The sequence below is a fragment of the Chlorocebus sabaeus genome, chromosome 12, assembly GCF_047675955.1.
Source record: "Chlorocebus sabaeus isolate Y175 chromosome 12, mChlSab1.0.hap1, whole genome shotgun sequence".
Taxonomy (NCBI): domain Eukaryota; kingdom Metazoa; phylum Chordata; class Mammalia; order Primates; family Cercopithecidae; genus Chlorocebus; species Chlorocebus sabaeus.
Genome location: NC_132915.1, coordinates 32224306 through 32248124, shown reverse-complemented (window position 1 = coordinate 32248124; position 23819 = coordinate 32224306). Strand labels below are relative to the sequence as shown.

Here is a 23819-nt window from a genome sequence, read left to right as displayed (position 1 = left end):
CCCCTCCCCCCTCCCCATAATAGGCCCCGGTGTGTGATGTTCCCCTTCCCGAGTCCAAGTGATTTCATTGTTCAGTTCCCATCTATTAGCGAGAACATGCGGTGTTTTGTTAAGAATGTGGCCTCTGGAATGAAGCTTCCTGGGTTTAAATCATGGATCCACTAGCAACTGTGTAATCCCGGGCTGGGAGCTTAATCTCTGGATACTTCAGATCCGCAGTCTAAAAAAAACAGAGTAACATTTCCCATGTCAGAGGGTTTTCAGGATTACATGAGATTATGTATATGAAGTGTCTTGCACTGTGTTTAGCATAAAGTAAGCACTAAGAAGATGTTATTTATTGTTAATTCAAATTGTTTTTTCAAAATAACACATACATGTAATTAAAATTCAAATAGGACTTTAGAGCTTATAATGAAAAATGAAAGTTCCTTAAACTGTCACTTCTCCTGAGTCCACTCCCTAGAGGCAACCATTTGTAGCTAAACTAGCTGTTTTCATTTTTTTTCTAGTGTTGACTCCATTTTCTAAGAATATGTTTTTGATGATGTTTGTTGATTTATCAATGTTGGACATTCCCTAATGACTCTAGTGGGTGAAAATTCAACATCCTCACAGTATCCGCATAGCCTCACTTCTCTTCCTGCCCCTTTCCAGTGTGGTTGTATTATAATATTTGTGCACTTATGCAGATATCCTTCATTGCAGCTGCGAAATTTCCTATCTTGCAAACATTTTTTTGGTTAAAGCTTCCACCTGTGACATGGCTGTCATCATGATACTTTCCATTATTCATCCCTCATACTGGATATTAGAGAAAAACCTTCTCTCTGTTTTTTCCAGCTACTTCTCTGTATTGGTTATTATTACTGAGATGTTCTCCAGTAGTTTCCTAATAAAAAGTTCTTGGAAGGTAAGCCATTTGAATTATTTTATGCCTGGAAATGTATTATCCTACCTTTGCATGATTGATTGATTGATTAGGTATAGAAAATTATTTTGCCCTATGATTGTAAAGAAATTCTTCAATTTACCTCAAGCCTCCAGGGTCACTATGGAAGTCCACTGTCACTCTATTTCACTTCTTTCATCTGTGCCCTATTTTGATTTTCTTTCTCTGGAGGCTTTTAGGATTTTAATTTTATCCCTATGCTCTGAACTTCACAGACGGAGTCTTGCTCTGTCACCCAGGCTGGAGTGCAGTGGCTGGATCTCAGCTCACTGCAAGCTCTGACTCCCGGGTTTATGCCATTCTCCTGCCTCAGCCTCCCGAGTAGCTGGGACTACAGGCACCCGCCACCTCGCCCGGCTAGTTTTTTGTATTTTTTAGTAGAGATGGGGTTTCACCGTGTTAGCCAGGATGGTCTCGATCTCCTGACCTCGTGATCCACCCGCCTCGGCCTCCCAAAGTGCTGGGATTACAGGCTTGAGCCACCGCGCCCGGCCGGAAAGATAGCTTTTAAAGAGCATATGTCAAACTCAAAATACAGACACTAATAATATCACCACCAATTATGAGTACTGAAACCGTTGTCTGGTTTTGTTATAGGTTTGGTTTGGGAGATTATTTAGGTGAGTCTGAGGTAAACTCATGAATCCTTTAAATCTGAGTCTATAGGTTAAATACAGGAAGTCAGAGATTTCAAGTATGACAAGAATTCAGCACATTGTTGCAGGCTTGAAGACAGAGGGAACAAGGAATGTGGGTGGCCTCTAGATGGTGAGAGCAACTCCAGCTAACACCCAGAAAGGAAATGGAACTTCAGTCTTACAATCACAAGGAACTGAATTCAGCTAACCACAAGATGAGCTGGGAAGCAGATTTTTTTTTTCTCAGATCCACCAGACTAGAGCTCAATCCAGCCAGTACTTTGATTTCAGCCTTCTGAAACCCTGCAGAGAATTCAGCTACATTTTGCTGGACTTCTAACCTACTGAAACTGTGAGCTAATATTGGGTTATTGTTTTAAGCCACTAAGATTGGGGTACTTTGTTAAGCAGCAATACAAATCTAGTACAGGCAGCTAGTCACCAGATTACCCTATATGAAGCCTAGAAGTCATACCAATAATCAAAACTTCAAAACTGCTTCTTAGAACCTCACATCAAAATGAATGATCAGCCAAAGTATACTAGCTATTTGAGGAAAGCCTCCAAAATGAAAAGAAAAGCAAAAACAGAAATAGAACTTCAAGGAGACAGAGATGAAACAGAAAACAGTAGAAAAAATTTAATATAATTAATATAGAAGACTTTTTCATTCAACAGTTGTTTATTAAGCACCTGTAAGTGTCAGGTAGCATTTTAGAAGCTAAGAAATCAGGAAAAAATATTGTGTTAATAAACTACCAACAGAATACTATGAAAAAGAAACAAAGCAAAGAAAAACAGTGAATTTTTAAATGTAGCTGAAATAAAACATTCAATAGAAGAATTAAATGGTAAGTCAACAAAATCACCTAAAAAATAATAGAACAAGAAGAAAAATGACAAAGAAAAGATGACAGAAAAGAGAAGAATATTAAATAATTACTTTTGATGTTCCACTGTTCAGCCAATAGAAGTTCATTCATTCATTCAGAATGAATGAATAGAGAAAGCAGAGGGGAAGAATTTAGCAAAGAAACCAGGAATTTTTCAGAAATCAAGGACACGTGTCTCCAGGTGATAAAGACTCCTCAAGTATCTAGATCAGTGAATGAAAAATTACATACTTGGCGTATATAACTGCACAGTTATCTATATACTTTATTCCATCTGTATAGGTGCTGCCTAGGTAATTATTTTTAGTTACTGATTTCTGGGAAATAGAGTCCTTAGGTAGACTAACTTCCTATTTCTAGATAGGGAAATATTAAGAGGGTCACTTAGCATAGAGTTTGCATCTGTACTATATTATTAGATAATGAGTTATGTTCTGTTTAGTATAATTTATGAATAAAAATATTTTGTAGAACCCCTGTTCTAGACTTTGCCTGATTTCTAATATTCTTGATCAACTAGTGTTGTAGTTTTCCTATGAAGATTGGACTTTTGCATTTGTATAGGCTGAAAGGAAAGGGGTATATATTTAAAAAGTAGAGAAATGTTGGTTAAGAGAAGGAAGAACAATAGTCTTGACTTTACCCTGTGGCATTTTCTGTGGTTACTCATCTGCACTTGTAAAATGAGTGAATCCTGGATTTCTTGGTATGCCTTTGGAAGTTTTGTCAGAAGAGGCTGAGGGAGTGAGGTAGAGTAAGGGTCTGGAGTCACCATCGTCATAATTTTCTCTGAGAGACCTCTGGGCAAATGTGATTTTTCATCAAGGCTTGGGCTTTCCTAAAGCTGACTAAGTTCTGTGGATATGAATTTTTTCTGCTTGTTCCTTTGCTGTTCCTTGATGCTCAGGCCTTGCCCTTTGAAGAAGTAGCAGAGTGCTGCTGATGGAAGCAAAGTTCAAAAGTAAAATGATAGTAAATATACAGAGGCAGTCAACCAACTGGGCCACTGAAAAGACGAAATGAGATGATTGTGAAAGGAAGTCAGAATGTTCTGCGAATGTAGTTATTTATAGTTATTCATAGTAGTAGCAGCAATAATAAAGTCATAGAAAGGTAACTGCCCTGAGCCTCAGCCTAAGGCACGTGGGAGAGAGTCCCCACCACTTCATTCTCCATCAGGGTTGTGGCGTTTCTTGTTGTTAGAGTTATGTGTGTTCTGCAATAATTTTTAAATCATATTTCATTTTTCTAAAGTAAATTTTTATACTAAAAAAGATACATTTCTCACTTGATAATATATTTTCCCCTAAAATAGCTGCAATTTAATCTTGATTCCATTAGTTAACAGAAATTATTTAGAATGTTTGTTTTATGTATTAACCTGGTTAGTACAGGACAGGAAAATATACAACACAAGAAGTTACACGATTAGCAAAAAGACATGGGAAGATGTTCATTCTTATGGATGATTAAAAATGGGAATTAGGCCGGGCATGGTGGCTCACACCTGTATTCCTAGTACTTCCAGAAGTTAGGGTAGGTAGATCACTTGAGCCCAGGAATTGGAGAGCAGCCCGGGCAACATGGTGAAACCCCATCTCTGCCAAAAAAAAAAAAAAAAAAAAAAATACAAAAACCATTAGCCGGGCAGGGCGGTGTGGGCCTGTAGTCCCAGCTACTCAGGAGGCTGAGGTGGGAGGACGGCTTCAGCACAGGAAGGGGAGGTGCAGTGAGCTGTGATCCCACTACCACACTTTAGAATAATAGTAATACTGGATGCAGTAATTCCTTAATAAATATATTTAAGTGAAATACCAATGAATATCTAATAAAAGAAAAAATTAAAAGAATGAGGCTGGTGAAATACACTAATGGTAGTTTGTTTTTTCTTTGATTGCTTTTTACCAAATGAAAATAGTTTTCTTGTTTTTGTTTGTTTTTTGTTTGTTTGTTTTTGTTTGTTTCTGATTGTAAAAATAAGTAGTCACCTAGAAATGTCAAACAAGGCAGAACTATATAGAGGGAAAAATTAAAATGACCCCAAATCTCCCCATCAAGAGGGAACCACTGTTGACATTTTGGTCAGTATCTTTTATTATTATTATTATTATTACTACTACTATACTTTAAGTTCTGGGGTACATGTGCAGAACGTGCAGGTTTGTTACACAGGCAAACACGTGCCACGGTGGTTTGCTGCACCCATCAACTCGTCATCTACATTAGGTATTTCTCCTAATGATATCCGTCTCCTACTCCTCTGCCCCCCGACAGGCCCTGGTGTGTGATATTCCCCTCCTTGTGTCCATGTGTTTTCACTGTTCAAGTCCCACTTTGGTGAGTATCTTTTTAAACAGCTTTCTTTTCTTTTTTTTTTTTTTTTTTTGTCCTTTTCGAGATGGGGTCTCGCTCTGTCGCCCAGGCTGGAGTTCAATCAATGGCGCGATCTCAGCTCACTGCAACCTCCGCCTCCCGTATTCAGGCGATTTCCTGCCTCAGCCTCCCGAGTAGCTGGGATTACAGGCACCCACCATCATGTCCGGCTAATTTTTGTATTTTTACAGAGACAGGGTTTTGCCATGTTGGCCAGCTGATCTTCAACTCCTGACCTCAGGTGATCCGCCTGCCTCGGCCTCTCAAAATGCTGGGATTACAGGTCTGAGCCACGGTGCCTGGCCTTAAACAGCTTTCTGTGAAGATAAAAACAAAATGAAATTGCTACTAAGATAGATACATGCTGTCTGCAACCTGAACATGGAGGTATACTGTATTTGATTTAACCAACTGTGTTAAGTGATGGACTCAGCTTCTTTGAATTTTCTAGCTATAGTAAACAACTCTAAGAACATCCTTGAATATGCATCCATTCACACTTGAAAAAGTACAGCCTGGAAGAAATAATGATAAGTAGAATGTCTAGCAAAGAATACATAAATTTTAGATTTTGATTCATAAGGGCAGAATACATTCCAGAAATACAGAAATGTACAGTTCCAATAATAGTCATTCACTATTTTCTTATATTCTCTCCAACATTTGATATTATCAATATATTTTTAAAATTTTAGTGAGATAAAGACTTCATTTTTTTAATTTATTATTATTACTGAGATTGTTTTTTCACTTTTTTTGCTATTAGCATTTTTCTAGTTGCTAATGCCTCTTACTAACTTTTATTCTATTTTTATTTTTATTTTTTTGAGACAGGGTTTCACTCTCTTGCCCAGGCTGGAGGGCAGTGGCCCAATCACAGCTCACTGCAGCCTCGACCTCCCAAAGCTCAGGTGATCTTCTCACCTCAGCCCCCATGGGCCACCACACTTGGCTATTTTTTGTATTTTTAGTAGAGATGGGATTTCAATGTGTTGCCCAGGCTGGTCTTGAACTCCTGGGCTCAAAAGATCCAACAGCCTTAGTCTCCCAAAGTGCTGGGATTACAGGAGTGAGCCACTGCACCCAGCCTCTTACTGACTTTTCAATAAGGATACTTGCTTCTTATTTTTTAGAGCTAATTGTATATTGGGAATATTAAGTCTTTATGTATGTTGAAAATATTTTCCCAGCTTATCACTGTTTTTCAATTTTGTTTAAAGTGTTTAAAATTGTTTTACATCAGTATATTTTAAATTTTTGAGTAGTTACTTGTACTTTCTGGATTTTATGGCATGCTTAAAAATACCTTCTCCACCCATATTTTAACAGAGGATAGGGAGAGGTGAAGAAAGAGAATAATATATAGACAGACATTTTGCAATGTATAAAAATAGGGAAAAAACTCAATTTATATTGTAATCAAATCACAACAAAATGAACAACTACAAAACAGAAATTCTGAGCCTTTCAGAATAAAGAAAATTGAACCAGATAAATTTTGAAGGTTTTTATCTCTTCTGGGATGGCACCAATACATGGAGAAATGCTTTTACTGATTCAACAAATATCTATTAAGTATGAGGCACTGTGTTTGAGTTTTGACTGAGAAAAAAAAGCATTGATTCTGAAAATAAAGTAAAATTACTACTGCCAGCAAAGAGCTTACAGACTACAATAGTCATGTATGTGCCAGAAACAGTAGGAGCCTAGAATCATCCTCCCTTCTTTATCTTATTCTACTTCTAAACCATAGGAGGAACAGTTGGCAAAATACTAAAAATTCTAATTTCTTGAAAAACATTTCTTATGATTTCAAGATAACATACTTAGAAGAGCCCCAGCGTCCCTTCTTCTGCATCTGCATCCATGGTTACTTCCCTGAAAAGAGGCACTGATGCCTTTGAGACACTGACTGGACTGTAATACCTAAACCTGTAATCATGTTTGATGCCAGGAAAATGTTTTCAAAACATCTGTACTGTTTAACCAGCCAAGACATTTTGTGACAAATATTTGTGAATGCTTTCATCAAGAGATACTCATTCACTTGAAGTAACAGATGAAAACATTTGAAAATATTTGGTCATCTTAACTCTGTGTATGTGAGTGTGTGTGCATTGAATGTGTGTGCATGAAGGCGCATATGCTCATGTGTAACAGTAGAATTTTACATATAATTATGTCTTAAAGTTAATACACTTTCTGTATTTGATTTTATAAGAAAGAATGAAAGGCCATAAGAATCTATCTTGGCGGCCGGGCGCAGTGGCTCACACCTGTAATCCCAGCACTTTAAGAGGCCGAGGCGGGTGGATCACCTGAGGTCAGGAGTTTGAGACCAGCCTGGCCAACATGGAGAAATCCTGTCTCTACTAAAAATACAAAAAAAATTAGCTGGCCGTAGTGGCACATGCCTGTAATCCCAGCTACTTGGGAGACTGAGGCAGGAGAATCACTTGAACTTGGGAGGTGGAGGTTGTGGTGAGCCAAGATCATGCCACTGCACTCCAGCCTGGGCAACAAGAGCAAAACTCTGTCTCAAAAAAAAAAAAAAAAAAAAAAATCTGTCTTAAAAATGGATGAAACAATAATAATCCCTTATTATTTTAATAGTACTTGAGAAATTATTTTACCTTTATTATTCAGTCTTCACCAAAGGCTATGAAATAAGCACCAATATTTTAATTTTACATGATTGATTAAAAAATATGACTCAGTGTGATTAGGTAATTGAAGTTCCTGTTGGCTTTCAAAGATAACAGTAAAACCCCAAGTTCATTGCTCTTTCCACCACACTACATCACACTGTGCTAAAGGCCTGTCTAACCTGTAAAAGGAGGTTTAGCAAGTAAGTTCTCAACTATCTAAGCTCTGTCTTTATCATGATTTCATCAGCACATTGTGGTAGAAGGAACATGAGCTTTGGAGTCAAATACTGTTTAGTTTAGCCTAAAGCTACCTCCTTGTAAATTCAGCCTAAAGGTTTCTCTGGACATAGTGAACATAGTAACATAATGGGATGTGTGAACAGACTGTAATCTACTCTTGTACCAATCACCAAGCTTCAGCCAATCACAGGCAACCAACTATTCAGATAAGACCAAAGCCAAGCTCGAATCAATCCAGCTGTTGCTGCACCTCACTTCGTTCCTTTCTCTGTACATCACTTTGCTGTTTTCTGTCAGTAAATCCTCCCAGATCACATTGCAGAGTCACAGTAGCTCTGAACCTATTCTAGTTTGGGAGTTGTCTGATTCATGAAGGATTCTTTGCTTAATTAAACACTGTTGGATTTAATTTGTTTAAAGTTTTTCTTTTTCCTTTTTTTGAGATGGAGTCTCACTCTGTCGCCCAGGCTGGAGTGCAGTGACTCAGTCTTGGCTCACTGCATGCTCTGCCTTCTGGGTTCACGCCAGTCTCCTGCCTCAGCCTCCTGAGTAGCTGGGACTACGCGCCCGCCACCATGCCTGGCTAATTTTTTTGGTACTTTTTAGTAGAGACAGGGTTTCACCGTGTTAGCCAGGATGGTCTTGATCTCCTGACCTCGTGATCCGCCCGCCTCGGCCTCCCAAAGTGCTGGGATTACAGGCGTGAGCCACCGTGCCTGGCCTAAAGTTTTTCTTTTAACAACACCTAGGTTTGAATTCCAATTCTGCCACTTATTAACTGCATATTTGGGCCAAAACTTTCTGTCTTGCCTTCACTAGGAACCTTGGCAATGATAACACAATGGAGATTTGTTGTAATAGCTCTGGCAAATAACAGGCGATCGAGAATGTCTTCGAGACATTGACTTAACTGTCCTGGGATGCTGTCAGGAGACACACAGTTGACTTGGGCACTGTAAGAATTGTGGGCAATGGGGCCCTGGACATAGAGGCAAGAGCCAATAAATAGGAGTCAGTGTTGAGTTCTGCTTTAATCCACATGCAAAGAATTGGTATTTGGCCATGATTAGATTCTTCTCATCTCTGATTCTCATATTCACATATGTCTAGGAGGCATTATATCAAGAAGACAGAAGTGGAACCTTGGGAACATGAGAGAAAAGTAGGAATGACACTTCTGAATACTTTTTACAAAGGCCAAAGTGAGTTTATCTAATCCCTTTTTTCTTTTTACTCTATATAGACGACGGTGTCTGTGTCTTTAAATGCTTACTCAACAGAGATACTGAATGTTGCCGTGTGGGGAAGGAGTCCATCTTGATTACTCTGGGGTACAGCAGTGCTTTGCTAAAGTTTGAGTCTCATGCTGGTAAGTTTTGTGCCTATCCAGACCCCTTGTCTTATTCCAAGAAGAATCTCCTGATTGACTCACTTTCAGTAGTTATTGATTAGTTGGCTTTCAAGGCATGTTTCCTGATACAAGTCAATTCTCATGCATTGATGAAATGATTTTAAACTGGTCTTGGTACTTACTTGATACCATAGCTAGAGAACAATCAGTCTTTTCCTAGAGTATGAGAATGTTTTTATTCTTAGCCCTCCTTTTGGTCTTCCTTCATCCAAAGCTGCAGGAGAGACCACCAAAGGTTGTCCAGATCTTCACCACTGTGGTCAATTCTCCTTGAAAATGAGGTTGTTTGCAGAAATGTGACTTTCAGTATAAGTGTTGGTCAGAATGATTTCATCCTGTTTTTGTCTTTGAATCATTTATTGAGCATTTTTAGACTCTGGACAATAAAAATCAAACAACAGAGAAGTAAGTGAAAGTGTAACTAGAAGTATTTTAAGAAAGTACTGAACTACCCTCTGAAAGATTTCCAGTCTGATAAAGAAAATTAGAACCAATAATGCCTTGGGTCAACTTTGGATGTTTGAGTGTCATTTCTTTAACTTAGATATAAGTTGTTTCATCTCACGTATGGTGTTAATCCACATACAGTGTAAAATGCCAGCAGTGATATGGATTCTTCTCTAGTTAGCTAAAATATCCAAAGCTCTTTTATTATTAACTACCTTGGGATAAAGAAGTTAAACTGATTTCTAAACTGAATCTGGAGTCAGCCAGAGTGAGGAACTTTCTTTATCATATATCTATCCATATATCTATCTCTCTATTTATCCATCAAGCTACCTTATCTTTAATCATGAATTTCAGAGTAAATTTTAATAGCATATTTCACCTCCATATATTTCAACTTGCATATCATTAATTAGAATTCAAAATTTGTTGATGATTTTTATTTGTTTCTATTGAGGTTAAATTTCCAAACTGTCCTTTGAAATACACAAATCTTAAGATGCTATCATTCCTGAAAATTACCTCATGCCCTTTCCCAGTCATTCCCCACTGCCATTCTGCCAGGGGTAATCATCACTGTTCTGATATTTTTCCCACCATAGAGTAGCTTTGTCTTTTGTAGAACTTCCTATAAATGAAATAATTCAATATATACTCTCTTCATTAAGGTCACTCGGCATAATGTTTTCAGGCTTGTCTATGTTGTTAAAAGTATTAGTATTGTTCATTTTTATTGCTAAGTAATAGCCACAATTTGTTTATTCTCGTTTTGATGGATATTGAGGCTGTTTCCAGGTTTTGGCTATTATGAATATGGCTGCTATAAATATTCTCATTCCAATATATTTCTATACATAGTTTTTTTCATTTCTCTTGAGTCAAAAATCTAAGAGTAAAATTCCTGGGTCATAGAGTAAGCACATGATGAGTTTTATAGGAAATAGCCAGAATTTTTTTCCAAAGTGGTTTTAGCATTTTACACTCCCAGCAACAAATAATGAATGACAGTTCTGGTTGTTCCACATTCTTGCTAACATTTGATCTTTCATGAGATACGAGTTATATCTCATTACAGTTTCAATTTCCATGTTCCTGATGTCTAATGATGTTAAGCACTTTTTCATGTGCTTGTGAATTCAAATTGTTTTCCTGTTACTAATTGGTTGTGTGTCCATAGAGTAGTTGTTCTGTATATATCCAGGATACCAGGCTTGTATCAGATATGTAATTTATGGATGTTTTGTAGTTGCTTATTAATTTCCATAATGTTATCTTATGTTGAGCAGAAGTTTTAAAATTTGAAGTCTAATTAATCATTCTTCTTTGTTTATTGCTCTCTGTGTCCTAAGAGCCCTTTGCTACTTTCAATACTGAATGATTTATCCTCTATTTCCTTCTAGAAGTTTCATAGCTTTAGCTTTTATATTTTAGGTATGTAATTCATCTTAATTATTTTTCATATGGTATTAGGTATGAGGCCAAGAATTATTTTTAGTTCGTATGGATATTCCACTATTATAATAATGTTTATTGAAAAGACATTTTCAAGTCAAATGACCAAATAGAAGTCTTGAACACTTTATTCTGTTCCTTTGATTATCCTTATACCAATATCATATTGTCTGGATTACCTTTAAAGTAACTCTTGAGGTCTCATAGTCTATATCCTTCAACTTAGTTCTTCTTTGTCATGATTGTTCTGGATCTTTTGGTCCTTTGCATTTCTGTATATATTTATAATTAAGTTGTCAATTTCTACAAAAATGCTTGGTCCACTTATAATTGAGATTGATCAGTTTGGTGAGAATTGTACTTTTAACAATTTATTGAATATATTGAACAATTTATTGAATAGGCAAAAGAGAGCAATTGTCCTTGACAGTTTCCCAATTATACATAAAAGTCCAATATGCTACCGTAAAGTATATTATTTGTTATTTTTTTTGTGGATGATCTTTCTCAGATTCAGGAAATTCCCTTATATCCTTAGTTTGCAGAAAATTTTATCATTGTTGGGCATTGGATTTTGTCAAACTTTTTAAAAACTATTGATATGAGGAGTAAGGAAAGGATCCAGTTTCAGCTTTCTACTTATGGCTAGCCAATTTTCCCAGCACCATTTATTAAATAGGGAATCCTTTCCCCATTTCTTGTTTTTCTCAGGTTTGTCAAAGATCAGATGGCTGTAGATGTGTGGTATTATTTCTGAGGACTCTGTTCTGTTCCATTGGTCTATATCTCTGTTTTGGTACCAGCATCATGCTGTTTTGGTTACTGTAGCCTTGTAGTATAGTTTGAAGTCAGGTAGCGTGATGCCTCCAGCTTTGTTCTTTTGACTTAGGATTATCTTGGCAATGTGGGCTCTTTTTTGGTTCCATATGAACTTTAAAGCAGTTTTTTCCAATTCTGTGAAGAAGCTCATTGGCAACTTGATGGGGATGGCATTGAATCTATAAATTACCTTGGGCAGTATGGCCATTTTCACGATATTGATTCTTCCTATCCATGAGCATGGTATGTTCTTCCATTTGTTTGTGTCCTCTTTTATTTCATTGAGCAGTGGTTTGTAGTTCTCCTTGAAGAGGTCCTTTACATCCCTTATAAGTTGGGTCCCTAGGTATTTTATTCTCTTTGAAGCAATTGTGAATGGAAGTTCATTCATGATTTGGCTCTTTGTTTGTCTGTTACTGGTGTATAAGAATGCTTGTGATTTTTGCACATTAATTTTGTATCCTGAGACTTTGCTGAAGTTTCTTATCAGCTTAAGGAGATTTTGAATTCAAGATGGATTAGAGACTTAAATGTTAGACCTAATACCATAAAAACCCTAGAAGAAAACCTAGGTAATACTATTCAGGACACAGGCATGGGCAAGGACTTCATGTCTAAAACACCAAAAGCAATAGCAACAAAAGCCAAAATTGACAAATGGGATCTCATTAAACTAAAGAGCTTCTGCACAGCAAAAGAAACTACCATCAGAGTGAACAGGCAACCTACAGAATGGGAGAAAATTTTTGCAAAATCTACTCATCTGACAAAGGGCTAATATCCAGAACCTACAAAGAACTCTAACAAATTTACAAGAAAAAAACAAACAACCCCATAAAAAAGTGGGCAAAGGATATAAACAGACATTTCTCAAAAGAAAACATTCATACAGTCAACAGACACATGAAAAAATGCTCATCATCACTGGCCATCAGAGAAATGCAAATCAAAACCACAATGAGATACCATCTCACACCAGTTAGAATGGCAATCATTAAAATGTCAGGAAACAACAGGTGCTGGAGAGGATGTGGAGAAATAGGAACACTTTTACACTGTTGGTGGGACTGTAAACTAGTTCAACCATTATGGAAAACAGTATGGCGATTCCTCAAGGATCTAGAACTAGAAGTACTGTATGACGCAGCCATCCCATTATTGGGTATATACCGAAAGGATTATAAATCATGCTGCTATAAAGACACATGCACACGTATGTTTATTGTGGCACTATTCACAATCGCAAAGATTTAGAATCAACCCAAATGTCCATCAATGACAGACTGGATTAAGAAAATGTGGCACATATACACCATGGAATACTATGCAGCCATAAAAAAGGATGAGTTTGTGTCCTTTGTAGGGACATGGATGCAGCTGGAAACCATCATTCTCAGCAAACTATCACAAGAACAGAAAACCAAACACTGCATGTTCTCACTCATAGGTGGGAACTGAACAATGAGATCACTTGGACTCGGGAAGGGGAACATCACACAATGGCTCCTATCATGGGGGGGTGGGGAGTGATTGCATTGGGAGTTATACCTGATGTAAATGACGAGTTGATGGGTGCTGACGAGTTGATGGGTGCAGCACACCAACGTGGCACAAGTATACATATGTAACAAACCTGCACCTTATGCACATGTACCCTAGAACTTAAAGTATAAAAAAAAAAAAACTATTGATATGATCATATTCTATAACTTTGGTTAATTTCTTTGAATGATGTGCTTTGTGTACAATTGATATTATTTGTCTGTTAAATGTTTGATAGAATTCACCTGTGAATTTATTGAAGCTTGAAATTTTATTCATGGTAATATTCATAGTAATTCTTTAATAGATATGGGGATTTTCAGATTTTCTTCTTGTTTCAATTTGATATTTTATATCCTTTCATGGAATTTTCCATTTCATCAGAGATGTCAGATTCATTGTTCATAATTTGCTTGTTATCCTTTTAATTTTGTAAGATTTGTAATAATTTCTACTGTTTCTTTTCTGATGGTTGTTTTAATGTTTCCTCTCCCTTTTTTTGATCAGGTAGGGGTTTATCAGTTTTATTAGTTTTTCAACAAATCAAATTTGGCCGTATTAGTTTCTCTATAGTTTTTCTATATTTTTATTTCATTGATCTCTAGTCTTATTTTTATTATTTTCTTCATTCTGCATTCTCTGGGCTTACTTTGCTCTTTTGTTACAGCTTCTTATAGTGAAAACTTAGGTCACTAACTTCACTCTTTTGTTTTTTTCTAATATAATGTGTTAAAACCATTAGGTTTCCACTAAGCATGGATTATCTATATAACCAAATTTTGGTATGTTGCATCATCATTATTATTCAGTTTAAAATATATGCTACTTTCTATTGTAATTACTTATTTGATCCCTGGGATAATGGGAAGTGGTTTAATTTCCATGTACTTGGGAATTTTTCATGTATCTTTCAGTTATTGAAGCTGGACATTCTAAATGTTGTGCTGTCAAGTGTCTGGATTTTGTAACCTTCCTTTAAGGAAAATTGAGGTTTGCTCAGATAGACAGATTAGCTAGTATAGATCAGCTTGATTCTTCTGAGGCTTATTTTTAGCTTTGCTATGGCTAAGAAATCTTTATTCCGGGTCTAGTTTAGATATGCTACTAAAGTGTGACCAAACTGAGTTTTCTGATATATGTCTGAAGTGTTCAACAAGGTATTTTCACACTGACTGGTTGAAACTATAAACTTTCTCCATGTTGTATTATCCCTGGGAATTGTTCAGCTTAGAACAATTAGAGCTCCTTAAAGTTGTTCTTTTCCCATAGAAGTTTTTGTCCACTTGTGGAAACTTACCCTATACATGTGCTGCTTAGAATTTATCAAGCTAGAAACTCGAGGGGAGCCTTTTGCAGATATTTTGAGCTCCTTCTTGATATAACTTTCTGTTTGATAATCCACTGTGGAAATTCCAGCAGCAGCGTCAGCCTCCCTGAATACCATTCTTTGTATTTTCAACTCAGCAAGACCACTTTGCTCTATTTTGCTTCCCATTCCCTACACTGAAGTCTGGATAGTGCCTCAAGGCAGAAAACCAACTTAATCATAGCACGGTCCTTATTGGTTTACCTTCTTCCAAGGATCACATTTTGGCATGGATTGTTCTCCATTGTGTGACAACTATTGTTTCACATATTTTGCTTAGTTTTCTTATGCCAATGGGTGGGAAGGTATGGTAGCACTTAATGTCATGATTATGAGCAGAGAAGTCCTCCATATTTCTTTGAAGAAAAAGAAATTCATACACTTAGAACCCTTTCGATTTGGATGAAAAGCCACACTCAATCAATACTTCCATTCCTCTGTATTCTCATTCTAACACACATCCTTGCCCATTCATGCAATTGAACAGAGTCAGAACCTTCTGCTCTCAAAGCCAGGTAAAACAGACTTCAACTCATAAAATATTTGCAAATGCTTCCTTCCCATCAATGATAGATCAGCGTTTTAGACTTTGATATTCCTATAATGTATGCAGATAACATGTTTCCATTATTTCAGGAATCTTCCTGTGATTCAGGAATCTTCCTGTGATGTGTGTATGTCTCCAAAATACTGACCACTGGCACACAGGGCTACCGTTACAGACCATATTAAAAAGCCAAGATGTAATCAAGAATCGTGAAGAATCTGAGATTTTATCCTATTTGCAAGGTAACAAGTTACAATGTCACTGTTTCATGGATGCTGACAAAGGACATAGAGATCCTGGGTCAGAGATAAAAGACTTTATTACTCAGAGAAAGAGCAGTAGCCAGAGGGTCAGCAAATTGTCAGTTCTGTGAGCCCCAGTTCCCACAGGCAGATGCAGAGGCCAGGTGGTTACCTATAGATGCAGTCAGTTGCATTATAGGAGAGGATCACTGAGCTTGGAGAACCTGCTATTTTATAGCAAGAAGTAAGAAAGCCTGCCTTTATTCCAGAGGAAGATGTCACTTTGTCCCTTGAGGTTGCTTGCTGCATACATAACTCTGAGAAATAGCCCAGGCAAAGAGCGGTCAAAGTCTTGCATTCTTGGCATACTCAGCAAGATGGGTACGAACCCCAGTATGAGACCGATGGAGGAATGTCTCCCAATACTTTTGCTCCATGTGGAGGAGTGAAAAGATACTCCTACGTATAGACACACAAACACTGAGAGAATGTTAGTATAGGAAGCTTAATTCATAGATCCGATCAAACCAGACACACACACATGCATGAACAATCTTTGTAGGAAAAACAGACATGGATGAGGCAATTTAGAATTTCTTCTACAACAAAGATAAAATGATATTTGTAGTATAAGTTATTCCATAGTATACCTTTTCTTAATAATTCAACTGTGACAAGCCTCACATCTTGAAAAATTGTGCCCCCACCAACCTGGTTGTAGAGAAGTAGATGCTTCAGTCATTCAAGATATCCTGAAAACTATAGAGAAACAACACTGAATGAGGATAAATACCAACCTTAGGGCTGTTCACTTATTTGAGGGGACCAGATATCCATTAGATAAAAATAATTTAAGGAGGCTTGAAACAGAAATACAACCAGATATCCAGATAGCAATAAACCAGAAATAATTTAGTAACAGACTCAGCGAGAGCAAAATCACTCTGTCAGCAGAGTTAGATGCAACCCAGAAGCCAAGGAAGACAGGCATGGGTATAAGGGGTTTGTAAGTTATACTTCGTGGGCAGTACAGCTTGGTAAGCCCTGGTGGATCAGTCCGTGTGGACATCTTGGTGAGTCCTTTATGTTAAAAATGAAAAAAAAAAAACAAAACAAAACCAGTTTTTGAATACTGAGTTTTATCTGCAGCAATAAAACATATATGAAGGAATTCTGCCTTCACAACAACTGGCTCCCAGATAAAGAGAGCCATGTTGACTTATATTTATAGGTCAAATATAATATCTTACAATCCTGATTGGAGTACATTTGGGTCAGTTTTAATAAAAACAAGAAATTCCTATCTTCAGTAATGAAAATCAGGATAAGCCTTAACTCAGGATGTGCCTTGGAAGGTCCCAGATGGCCCAGATCCCAGGTGGCAGTGGATCTTGATTGTCATTTGTCAGCCTGGGTGTTGACAGAAGGCTGTCTACTTATATCACTGCCTATCAGATACAATCGCTGAGTTTTCAAGATGTGTGCTGATTTCCTGGAATAAGAGGATATGGAGTTTGAAATGCAAGACTTTTATTTTATATTTAGAAGTGAGTGAACAGCTGCCAAGTATCTGTAACTCGGGTAAGAAAAAATCCACCTTTACTGGGGAGTTGACCTGTATTGATAATTAGGAGGCACCACTAGGAAAGAAATGATCAAATATATAAATATGACAGTGTGAGGACTATTTCTTCCCTCTCTTCCTTCTTCAGAATTGTGACTCAGTGATTTCCAAGCCTGATTTAGTCATATGTCAGATAATCTCCAGTAATCTCAAATACTAGTATGAAATCCTAAAAATAAAATATATTTTAATTCATTGTATTTTGGAAGCAGTGGGAATGTTTAATGAGTGCCCTTTTTTTTTTTTTTTTTTTTTTTTTTTTTTTTTTTTTTTTTTTTTTTTTTTTAAACAGAGTCTCGCTCTGTCACCCAGGCTGGAATGCAATGACACAGTCTCGGCTCAGTGCAACCTCTGCTTCCCAGATTCAAGTGATTCTCATGCCTCAGTCTCCTGAGTAGCTGGGATTACAGGCACGCACCACCACACCTGGCTAATTTTTGTATTTTTAGTAGAGACAGGGTTTTATCATGTAGTCCAGGCTGATCTTGAACTCCTGATCTCAGGTGATCCACTTGCCTCGGCCTCCCAGAGTGCTGGGATTATAGGCGTGAGCCACTGCACCTGGCAAAGTATCAAAAAGTTTTTTAAGTTTTTTTTTTTAAGTTTATTTAATGGACTTATGGTAATACCTGTGAAACATTGACTATGTACTTACAAGATATCTGCAAGGTTAATTCCTGTTCATCTATCCATTCATCCATTCATTCAACAAATATTTATTGAGAGTCACTTATGTGCCAAGTACTTCTTTATGTACTGAAGATAGAGCACTGAATAAATAGAAGCTCTTACAATTACAAAGCTGAACATTTTAAGGAAGGGACACAGACAATAAACAAATAAATATATACTGAGTTATGTGTGATAAATGCAGAAAAGACAAACCAGAATAAGAAACAGAATGACTGGGGATTAAATGAATGTACTGTATGTAGGTAATTTTGGAGGGGGGTAGCCTCATAATAAGATGACATCTGAGTAGAAAATTTCAATGAGGATGGGGAGAAGCCGTGTGCATCTGCACTAAGGGTGGTCCAGACAGAGGGAGCAGAACTACAAAGCCCCTGAGGCAGGATGTGTTCGAAGGATGGAGGAGAAGGCAGGAGACAGGATCAGATTGCTAGAGGCCTGGTCAGGTGAGACACTGGGGACCATAATGAGGACTTTAGCTATGTTCTGAGGGAGATAAGAAGCTTTGGAGAACTTGTAACAGGGGCTTGACATGAAATGGGAATGGTATCTTTTTATATACTTTTTAAAAGTATGCATTTATACCCTCTCTAATTGTAATTCTCATAGCAGACCCATGAGGTTGGTATATTTGATTATTCACATTTGTCAGCAAAGACACTAAGGCTCACAAATATTAAGGAAATTGCCTAGGTGACAAAAAATAACATACAAGGTCCCTTCTCTTTCTATGTCCTCCAGACTTCCCCTTCACCTTTCATTGCATTGGCTGCTGCCATCTAACGTAGAAAACTCATGTCATCACATGGGATGATATCAAGAACATGGGAAAACCAACTTTTATCAACATTTCACTAACTGAAAAAACAAATAGAGACACTGGCAGACTTTATTCTGGGGATTTATGAGTCATGGAAGGTTTCTTCAGGAATTAGAAAAATTTTCAAACTTACAGAACAGTTACATAAACATAGCAGAGAACTTATGAATACCCTTTAAATAGATTCATTAATGTATAATATTTTGTCACATTGGGTTTATCTCTTTCTCTGTATGAGTGTGTGCATATATATAATCACATAATTTTATTTCTGAACCTTTTGAGAGTAATTTGCATATGACACATTTCTTTACCCTTTGTATTTCATTGGGCATTGCTATGAGTAAGAATCTTCTCTTACATAACCACAGTAGAGTTATCAAAGTTAGGAATTTAACATTTATACAATATTTGTTTGATCTATAGCCCATAGTCCAATTTCATAAATGGTCCCAATTTATGCCTTTAAACCATATTTTCCCCTCTCCATTACTGGATCTGGCCCAGGATCAAGTCTTGCATTTAGTTGTCATGTTTCTTTAGTCTCCTTTAATTTGAAACAGTTCTTCAGCCTTTTCTTTCTTTTATGACATTGAGATATTCAGAGAATATGGACCAGTTATGTTATATTATTCCCCATTTGTGTTTCTTTTCTGGCTTCCTCATGAAAAGATTAGTTTACACATCCCCAGGCAGAAAACTACCCAATTTCTATTGTGTCCTTCTCAGGATATCACATCGGGGAGCACCAAAGCCTATCTACCCCTCATTGGATTTGGTCACCAGGTCAGGGTTTTTTCCAGTTTCTCCACTACAAAGTTACTCTTCTTTCCCTGTTAGCCATAACTCATAAGCAATCTGTGCAAAAGCACTTTGAGATCCCACAGATATCCTGTTCCTCATCATACAGCCTCTCACCTCAAATTTAGTATCCAATAGTTATCCATGGCTTTGGAAAGACGGTTGATCTTTTTCTGTGTTAGCCTTGTGTCCTGCAACCTTGCTAAGTCACTTCGTTCTTATAAGATTTTTTTGGATAGATTCCTAGAATTTTCTACATTAAGTGGTTATATCAGCTGTGATTAGAGACAGTTTTACTTTCTTCCTATCCTGTCTGTATGTCTTGCCTTCCTTCCTCTTTTTTTTTTTTTCTTTTTTTGCCTTATTGCACCAGCTAGGACCTCTAGTACAATGTACAATGTTGTATAGAAGAGAGTGAGCATCCTTGCCTCTTTCATGAACTCAGGAACATTTAGTTTTCCTCATGTTAGCTGTAGATTTTTTAAAAAATAGATGCCCTTTATTAAGCTGAGAAAGGTCCATTCTATTTCTAATTTGCTAAGAGTTTCTACTTTGAATGAATGCTTCATGAAATGCTTTTTCTGAATCTACAGAGATGATTATATCATTTTTATTTTAGTCTGTTAATATATTGATTTTTCAATGTTAAAACAACCTTGAATTTCCGAGTTAAACCTCATTGTCATGATGTATGACCCTTTCAATATATTACTAGATTAACTTTGCTAGAATTTTATAAATAATTTATGTGTCTGTGTTCATTTGGTATTGCTTTGTAGTTTTCTTAATGCCTTTGTGGGGCTTTGGTATCAGAGTAATATTGGCCTTATAAAATGAGTTGGGACATGCTCCCTAATCTTTGGGGAACTGTATAGAATTGGTGTCATTTCTTCAAATATCTCATGTTTTATATTGATAATAGGTCTGTCTTGTCTTTTTATTTTCTTGATTAACCTAACAAGAGGCTTATCAACTTTATTGATCTTTTCAATGAAACCGCTTTTGGTTTCATTCATTTTTCTCTATTTTGTCCATTTTCTATCTTAATTGATTCTTTCTCTTGTCTTTGTTATTTTCTTTCCTCTGATTACTTTGTTTCTCTGATTACACTTCTCCAACTTAAGCTTAGATTGTTAAATTCTTTCCTTTGTTGTATGGACTCCTTTAATGCTGGACATTTCTTTCTACCCTGTGCTCTAGCAACATCTCATAAATTTGGGTATGTTGTGGTTTCCTTCTATACAGTTCAATATATTTTCTAATTTTTATTGTTATTTGCTCTTTGAACTATGGATTTATTTTTTGATCCATGGATAATTTGGGCATGTTTAATTTCCAATCATTTGGGAATTTTCCAGATATCTTTTTATTATGATTTCTAGTTGAATTCTTTCATGATCTGGGAAAATGCTCTGTACGATATGAATGGTTTCACGTTTGTTGGAGCCTGTTTTATGGCCCACAATGTGGTCCATGTTGGTGAATGTTCCATGCACACTTAAAAAGAATGTATGTTTTGTTCTTGTTGGGTGGAGTTTTCTCTAAATATCAGTTGTGTCAAGTTGGTTGATCCCTAATGGTTCTTGGTCTACTTGTCCTATTAATTATTGAGGGGGGATAATTGGAATTACAAACTATAAGTGTTTATGTTTTATGTCCCTTTCCTGTATCATAGATGATATTTCATTGGGTATATGTGAAGTTAGGCTTCAGACAATTACATAAGAAGGCAAAAAGTAAAGACTCCAAGTTTCTACCGGCTGTTTTTCCATTTTTTTTCTAGCAGTTGTTTTTCAATTTTTTCTCTTATAGGGAAAACTCATACTTCACTTAAACCCAGCTGGAGCATGACTGCTCCATGCCTCTCTGCTCTCAGTATTTATTATAGACCATATTCTCTGGTCCCTGTTTCCTGCTGAGCATGTGCACAAAATATGCATTCTACTGAAAGATTTATGGGTAAAATAACATGATGTCTGGAATTTGCTTTAAAATGTACGCCAAAAAAAAAAAAAAAAAAAAAAAAAAAAACCCAAAAGGCAAGGCAGTACAGATGAATTAAGATGGCAAAATCTTAACAAATGTTAAATCTTGGGAATAGGATTCTCTATATCAATCTATCTATGTACATTTGAAATTTTTCATAATAAAAGTTGAAAAAACTCATAATGTTTGAAAAGTCCACAAAAACATGATTTAGGGTATGAGGAACTACAAAGGAACAATGTTACTCATCTACAAGTTGATTAATCTGCTGGCCATCTAAGGTGTATTGATAAGGGTTTTGGAGCTGCCTTGAAACGCTCTCTTAACAATTACAGTAGCAATAGCAGGAGGATGGGGTGGCTTACTAATGGAACTTGAGAATCTTTATGGTTTGGAATTTGCTGCATTTGACTACTAGCTTCTGGGTGAAGTAGAACATAGTTATTTGTTATAGGACACACTGCGCTCAGCATTAACATTTGTATCCCCCTCTTTCTTCTTCAAAATGCTTTCAAATGTCTTAGTTCTCTTAGGAGCATGAAAGGAATATGTATCATTTAATAAGTTAACACAAAAGAAAATGTTCTGGCAGGGGGCAGTGACTCACGCCTGTGATCCCAGCACTTTGAGAGGCCAAGATGGGAGAATTGCTTGAGGCTGGGGGTTTGAGACCAGCCTCGGCAACACAGGCAGACCCTGACTCTACAAAAAAAAAAAAAAAAAAAAATGAGCTGGGCATAGTGGTATTCCCCTGTTACATGTATATGTATATATGTATGTATTTGTATATATGTGTGTGTGTGTGTATATGTATTCAATATATGTGTATATATGTATACAGCAATATATATATGTGTGTGTGTGTGTGTATATATATACAGAGAGAGAGAGAGAGAGAGAGAGAGACAGAGTCTCACTCTGTTGCCCAGTCTGGAGTGCAATAGTGTGATCTCATCTCACTGCAACCTCCACTTCCCGGGCACAAGCGATTCTCCTGCCTCAGCCTCCAGAGTAGCTGGGATTACAGGCACCTGCCACCACACCTGGCTAATTTTTGTATACTTAGTAGAAATGGGGGCTTTACCATGTTGGCCAGGCTGGTCTCGAACTCCTGACCTAAGTGATCTGTCCACCTCAGCCTCCCAAAGTGTTGGGATTACAGGCATGAGCCACTGCACCTGGATGGCAATATATTTTAAAATAAAAAAATATATGCCTTTGATCTAACTTCTAGGAATTTAACCTAAATATATTCATAAATGAGGAAAAATGAAATTGAAGAAACTATTAACATTAAATCATTATTCATAATAGCAATATACTGAAAACAACAAACAAAACAAAACTGTTCATCTTCAGGCGATGAGTGGTTTGGAATACCATACAGCTATTTTAAAATTTTTTACTTATGAAAAGAACTTCTAGTTCAATTGCAATTTTCTGTTCTTGGCTAAAATTAAAGCAAGTTTATTAAGAAAGTAAAGGAATAAAAAAATGTCTACTCCATAGGCAGAGCAGCGGCATGAGCTGCTTGACTGAGTATACTTATAGTTATTTCTTGACTACATGCTAAATACGGGGTGGATTATTCATGAGTTTTCTGGGAAAGGGGTGGATAACTCCTGGAACTGAGGGTCCTTCTCTTTTTTAGACTTAACTAGGGAACACTATTTATACTGTCCGTTACTCTGTTTAAGAATTATTTATTCAGTGTTTAGAACTCCCAGTCCTTCAGGTATTGTGCTGGGTGCTAAGGATGTGATATTTTATTTTATTGATTTTCTATTTTTTGAGCACTTTGTGGCCAGATAAGTGCCTCCCACAAACCTCTCAACTTCTCTTTGTAAGAGAAACCTCCCTGTGCTTCCCAGATAAGGTGATACCCCCAAACCAGTTTGATTCATGGACTCTCAGGAGATTATATTGCATCCTATGGACCCACTGACCATGTATGAAGAGGCGGTGTGCTATATTAAACCCACCTCAGGAAAGGAAACTCTTTATTAAGAATTTATTGATGAGACAATATGTTGTCAGTCCACTTATAGAATTTCCATATTGGGAAATTTCCATATTGTGCCCTCCATATTGTGCCCTCCAATGTAGCTTTTTACAACGCTCCGTACCTTCTAAAGATACACATACTTTGGCCTTCTTCACCTATTATGGCACCTGTGTGACTGTGAAGGACTTGAATATGCCACCCCTTTCTAGGGTAGACCATAGAGGAACAGGCAAGGGCTAGTTTGTGTGCTCAAGGACTATGATAGTCCACATGGCACCTTGTCCAAATTGGGAAGAAAAAAACCAACCTTCCTTAAGATAGTT

General features: G+C 36.9%; 1 protein-coding gene across 1 annotated transcript in view; it reads left to right on the top strand.

The window, feature by feature from the left end:
* LOC103219518 (histone-arginine methyltransferase CARM1-like) overlaps window positions 1-23819 on the top strand; it is a 169603-nt gene that overhangs the window by 14726 nt on the left and 131058 nt on the right. Inside the window, exon 2 of the mRNA XM_073022222.1 lies at window positions 8952-9113. Within this exon, the coding sequence (XP_072878323.1) occupies window positions 8952-9113 (162 nt within the window). The remainder of the gene's footprint in view (window positions 1-8951; window positions 9114-23819) is intronic.